This window comes from Chondrus crispus, genomic scaffold (genome assembly GCF_000350225.1).
Source record: "Chondrus crispus Stackhouse genomic scaffold, scaffold_7, whole genome shotgun sequence".
NCBI classification, from domain to species: Eukaryota; Rhodophyta; class Florideophyceae; order Gigartinales; family Gigartinaceae; genus Chondrus; species Chondrus crispus.
In genome coordinates, this window is record NW_005178734.1 from 390,679 (window position 1) to 396,915 (window position 6,237).

At 47.0% G+C, this 6,237-nt stretch overlaps 2 protein-coding genes across 2 annotated transcripts; both read right to left on the reverse strand.

Annotated features, from left to right (window-relative positions):
- Window positions 1–848: 848 nt before the first annotated feature.
- Window positions 849–1,154, reverse strand: CHC_T00007343001 (hypothetical protein). Its single transcript, XM_005711360.1, has one exon. It carries the CDS (start codon window positions 1,152–1,154, stop codon window positions 849–851), a length of 306 nt encoding a protein of 101 aa, XP_005711417.1.
- Window positions 1,155–1,226: 72 nt separating this feature from the next.
- Window positions 1,227–1,844, reverse strand: CHC_T00007344001 (hypothetical protein). The gene has a single exon (XM_005711361.1). It carries the CDS (start codon window positions 1,842–1,844, stop codon window positions 1,227–1,229), a length of 618 nt encoding a protein of 205 aa, XP_005711418.1.
- Between the last annotated feature and the right edge of the window lie 4,393 nt (window positions 1,845–6,237).

Below are 6,237 nucleotides of genomic sequence, written 5' to 3' on the forward strand. Positions count from 1 at the left end.
AGATTGCTCGGCGAGAGCGCTGCGCAAATGTGAGTGAGGCGAAATCGATGAGGATAGACGAATGAGCAATGCGCGAAGGGAAAGAAAGGGAGGATCGGAAAAGGCAGGTGCGCGCGGGATAGGTGTGAGCAATAGGATGCGAATGCGGTGCAACTCGACGTCTGATATGGGGGATGATACGCGCGAAAGAAGCTCACCGGAGTATATTTTTTGGCAAACATCAGCGCCGAGAACGAGATCACTGACGGAAAGAGATCTGGTCTCTTACCCACCGCCGTCGGCAGCGCTGATTTATGCCAACAGCTGTGTGTGGTTGGGCCACGTTAGGCTGGACCACGTGTAAAAGGGCTAAGGCGCCAGCGGCGGCTGGCGCCGGCGACGGATAGTTTTAGGTCAACAATATTAGCTAAATAACGCCGACCCAAAAAGGTCGGCGCACCGGGGGGATACAGGAGGCTACCCCCCCTGGGGACATTTATGCCCTTCTTTCTGCGCCGCGCGACATCCCTCTCTCACGACCAACCTTCGCGCCCTCGCTCGCCCTGCCGCTGCGGTACGTGCAGATTCACCCAAGCACCGCCGACCGCAACCAAAACTGTACAGTCGTGGCAAAAGCTATAGGACATTCGGGCTTCTTGGGTCAAATGGGTCCATTTTTTAAGTAAACATGACATACATTGCTGTCTATCTGGCACGTGCCGCTCTGAGTAAGAAATCAAAACATAATAGAAAACGGGCAAGCAGTTACCAAGATATCCACCTTTACGCGAATAACACCCTGCAAAAACTATAGGTACACATTTGTGCGAACGTTTATTGTGAGTAAAAAAGACAAGAGAAGGGAGGTCTCAGTAGTCTATCTTCTTTCTCTTGGCAAGCACGAACTCTACACACCTTTTCTGCATAGATTTCACCAACGCATTCAGTGTCTCATTGTTGATCTCATCCCAGGCATCTCGAATACATTCTGACAGAGAATCCACGTTTTTAAACTGCCTCTGATGCGCATAAACACTTCTAACCAAGGTACCCCACAAGTTTTCGATAGGGTTGAGATCAGGCGAATACGGCGGCCACTCTAAAACAGAGATAAAGTTGTCACAAAGCCATCTCTTAGCCACTCTAGCACGGTGACAAGGAGCACCGTCCTGCATAAAAACCCAGGGAAGAGGAAGGTCTTCAGCGAATGGCAGCAACGTATCTTCTAAAGTCTTGACGTACTTCGTTCAATCTTGCTTCCCCTCCAGAAATACCAGCGGGGACTTGGAAGTGCCAGCGAAACAGGCCCAAACCATAACGCTCGCTCGACCACTGTGCCTTTTCCAGAACCACTCCTTCTGCTTTCTTAAATCATGCCACTTATACGCTAATCCGTCTGGTCCGTCGAGATTAAACTTCTTCTCATCGGACCAGACCACTGAGTTCCACTTTCGGTCGTTCCAAGTCATGCATTCAGTTGCCCACTTCACTCTCAGTTTTTCATGATGTTCCTTCATAGCAGGCGTTCTTGCGATGCGTTTGTAACGCAAACAAGCCGTCTCTTGAAGCAATTGATGGACACGGCGGGGCTTGACGGACAACTGCAGGGCCTTCACAATTCCTGTGGAGCGAAGCAAGCCTTTTGAAGCTTCGCGAATGATACGCCGCTTGTCCGCGTCCGTCATTTTCCGGGGCCTTCCGCCATTGTTTTTCTGATTGTAGCCGTTTTCATTTCGAAGAAAGGATGTAACAACGTTCCTTGAGCGTCGTAGCTCATCTGCAACGTGAGAAACTGTCCAACAGTTCGATTTGTGCGCTAGAATTTGACCTTTCTCGAAATCAGACAAGCGCGACTTGCGAGGCATTTTAGAGCGTGGCGAAGGCGCTCTACATCGCTTTTGCGCTTCTCTACAGCTTTACAGATGCCTAAGGTATGGCTTGTCAAAGTTTGGCGCGCATCAAAACAGTACTTCGCGCGCTTTTTGAAGTTTGCACAAATGTGCACCTATAGTTTTTGCCGGGTGTTTTTCCCGTAAAGCTGGATATCTTGGTAACTGCTTGCCCGTTTTCTATTCTGTTTTGATATTCTTACTCAGAGCGGCACGTGCCAGAAGAGCAGCGGGAAAACCCGAATTTACCAGAAAGAGTACTCAAACAACTTCGAAGTCCTGTTGGTCATTAAGATGATCATATGAGTCCATCGCAGCCTTCAATTCCACATAAACCAACTTTGTAGAATTATCCCTCCAGGCCAAAATAAACTTTTCGTAAACATGCGTCTCAACCGGAAACGGAAGACTTATCTTAGCAGTGGATACGACGTCATCCCCGCATTTCCGCCTTAACTCTTTCAAGGCCGCTTGGAATGCTAAAATCTTGGGGTGGTAGGCCTGAATACGGTCAGGGCCTGTTGACGTGAGCCATTTCCTATGCATTAGTTCAAACGTTCACAAATGGCTGCGGCCAAATCACTGACATTTCGAACACTTTTCGGTTGCTCGGATCAACCCGACAACTAAACATCCCAGCTTCTGTGCCAGTAGGCAAAACAATGGCCAATGTGAGACGTTTCTGTAGACTTCTCGGTTCTATCCATGACGCAAACAAATATTCCGGCTTCAAAACTTTCGGTTCCGAATAAAACGAAGATGCCACACTCTCTGAAGAGTCTTCTTCTGAATCTAAATCAACGGCACTAAATGCCCTTTTACGACTGTTAAACTCTGCGCCATTGGCCGAACAACGCCTATCTAGGCCCTCATCGTCGACAACAGTACCAACTGTAGCAAAGTTTCGTTAGAAAAAGGCGAGGGCGGAGTAAAAACCACAATTATGATAACGTACCAGGAGAGCTCGAACATGCAAATTCCTTTCTCAAACGGTTATGGCAAGTACGAAAATTGCTCAATTTGTGCTTCTGAAATAAACTCGACATCCCATACACTGCCTTGGGATCCTCTCTTCCCGTAATTTTTTTGACTCCAGAAGGCTGCGCAAATGTCGCACAGCCTCTGAGATCTTTGTTAGTTTTTTCTCATCCATTTTGAGTTGGCAGCGAAATAGAAGAGAACCCAAATGATGCAGGAGTAGGGAGTGGGATCTAAGATGCTCACACTTCTTAAAGCATACAACGTTTTATTTGTTCGCGAATATTTGATAAAATTTGGCCATGACTTTTGGCGCAGTTTTTTCGAGACGAACATTGTTTCTACTTCGTAAGACCACGAGTATTACAGAACGTGGAAGCAAACTTCGTAGCCATGTGGATAGTGACTTTAATCTAGAGTACAGTGGAAGAGAAACAAGCAGCGGCCACGTAAAGATTGCCGCTCGAACGTTGCGAATATTCGCAAAATTGGTGAAAGCACGATACGTTCGCCGGCCGAACAATCAATTTAAATATGACATGTCATGCACAAACGTCATATTTTCATAGTCACCACATCACTGACATACAGAATTCGTCATACACTGTAACGCTAAGTGATGACGGAATGTGCAGTTATTCATATTTCAGTACGTTTTCGATAGTACAAATGCGAATTTTGCGATTATTTATAATTATTTGGGGCATTGATATTTTAACATACGGTGCTTTTGCCAAATTTGATGATCGCTATCACATCGCTTGCCTTGCATCCTTCCGCCCAAGCATAATTATATTTCCAAACTACTCTCCTGCTGCAATTTTGAGCTTTGCCAGCGAAATGAACCTCCCTCTTTCGGATGTATCGACGCAGACGGTACATCGCCGATTTTGCAGTTTTTTGGTGCTAGTCCCATCGTTGTATGGCAAGCATGGAGTTGTATTCGTGTGAAGGTTGTTGCTGGTGCAAATCCGAAGCACTTGTTGTGGGCTCTCATGTTTCTTAAGAATTATAGTCATGAGCACATGAATGCCGCAGTTGCTGGTGTGGACGAAAAAACCTTTCTTCTATGGTGTTGGCGGTTTGTAGAGCTTCTTTCACAAATGAATATGGTAAGCCTTTTGCCAGGCATGTCTTTTATTAACAGATGAGATACTGACTTCGGCTTAGTTGAACTTTGTGGATCGTCTATCTGGGAGAGAGAATTGCGTCTATAAAATTAATGTCGATGGTATGGACTGCGTGATCAACGAAGCAAGCGTCTTCAGCCCCAAGTGGTACTGGCACAAGTTCAGGAGCGCCGGGGTTCGCTATGAGGTCGGGGTTATTGTCGCCGGTGGAAATATTGTATGGGCACATGGTCCGTTCCCGTGCGGAAGTTTTAGCGATCTGAGAAAATTTCGCCTTGGTCTGAAGAATTCGTTGCAAGGGAATGAGAATGTTATTGCAGATCAGGGATATCCAGATGAGCGTTGTAGTCGTCATATGTTTTATGAAGGTTCCCTCTCGTTTACCTACACCCGCGCTCGTCATGAGGCTACTAATAAGGGTTTGAAACAGTTCAAGATTCTAGGGGGCTGTTTCCGCCACTCGCTTCAACTTCACGCGCAATGTTTTTTCGCAATAGCCAACATAGTGCAACTTTCTATTGAAAACGGTGAACCTGTTTTTGCGCATTATTAAGAAGTCTGCTTTTGAACCGCATTTTCCCGCTGCTCCAGGCACACAGCAATGCATGTCATGTTTACTTAAAAATTGGACCCATTGGACCCAAGAAGCCCGAATGTCCTATAGTTTTTGCCACCACTGTACTGTTGTGAATGAACACCTTTCGAGCTGTACATATTCATTACAGCCACGGGATGTCAAGAGGCGTGAGACGCACACAGTAAAGAACAGCTCAGGATCAGACGTGTAAGTTGCACTAGAATCTGACTATACTCATCGGGGTACTGGCATTCGGAAGGAATGCATGTATGGATCGATGATTGATAATGTGTATTGGAGAAGGTGCTTGCATTCAGGAGGAATACAAGCGCAGTTCTATATTTATTACCAGGAAGGGTAATTAAATGCTAAAAGCTCGAAGTGAGCATAACCGTGCTTGACGGTAGAAGCACGATGCCCGCAGGCTGACCTGAGCGCGGAGGGAGAGAGTCCAGAGACTCTATATATAGTTGATGGTTGACCCTAGGGTAGGAGAGAGAGGGAAGAAAAGTAAGGTAGTGACCTGACAGACCAACAAAGACTTCCATTTAGGAGACTGGCGGTCTCCGGGCATTTGTGCTCCCCCACCGTGTTTGTAGAGTAGGACCCTATCAACTGCAACCACTTGTCCTTCTACCCGCTCGCCTACGACGTCGGGATCAGGATTTGTCACAACTGTACAGTATTTGCTCTCGCGACGGTGCTCGACTATGATCCTATGGCGTAGCACTGGTGGCTCTCGCTCGGCGCCAGCAATAGCTAAGACGTGTTCACGTGTTGCTCGTGTACACATCGACACGTACGGTACCTGTGGATCGCCTAATGCACCTGACGCAGAGCAGTCCTATCTTTGCAGTCGTCGTCGAAGGAATGATTTAGGCGTTTGGGGTGAGCTGCTGCTATACACCTTTGTCCACGATACAGTGGAGGGGATAGGTTTGAAATAATCCCCACTCGACGGCAGGTGATGTGAACTATTGACGTACTGTAGGCCCTGGTTTGTGATGCGGATCGTCGATCGAAGAACGGTGAAGGATAAGGATGTGGATGGGCAAATGTGCGGGGCTTTGGAGTGCTACTGTATCACGACTAGAGGGGGTAGAGGACTGTTGACAGTGCTGACATCAGCGAGGAGTGAAAATGAAAAGCAATGGTTGAAAATACCTCACTCCAATCCCTTTCGCACACGGAAAGTGTCCTGCCAGGAGGACGTTTACGTAACAGTCAGGTGAGTAATAGTAACCGAGGCATTGCATATGTTGCGACAAACCTCAGGGAGGCAGTCGCAACGTATGCAATGAGGCGAGGGTTGTTACAAACGCAGCAAGCGCCACCCAGATACAGTATGTGTTTCGTGATCGCTGTTTTTTTTTTTTCCATGTGGTGTGACGAATGGATCAGAGGGAATAAATCATTTTGGGATTTTTGGGCATGATGGCGATTGCTTTGGGAATGTAGCGTAGCGGTGTGTTTGAGGGTTGAAGCAGCGCCCTTTTTCCTCTTACTGTACGACCAAACTGTATAACGTCAATAGTTAATGTGCGTTCTCAGTCGAGCAGTGATGAATCGAAGAAAGTACTTGTACTCGATCGTATACTGTACCAAGAATGCGGTTGAATTGGCGCTGTCGGCGTTTTGGCTTATGGGTTAAAGAGAGGGGTGTGTAATGAGAGTCGATTTCTCC

What these genes read in the sequence shown, in the direction of transcription:
- CHC_T00007343001 (XM_005711360.1), bottom strand. Translation starts at nt 1,154, where the DNA reads ATGCAGGACGGTGCTCCTTGTCACCGTGCTAGAGTGGCTAAGAGATGG.
- CHC_T00007344001 (XM_005711361.1), bottom strand. Translation starts at nt 1,844, where the DNA reads ATGCCTCGCAAGTCGCGCTTGTCTGATTTCGAGAAAGGTCAAATTCTA.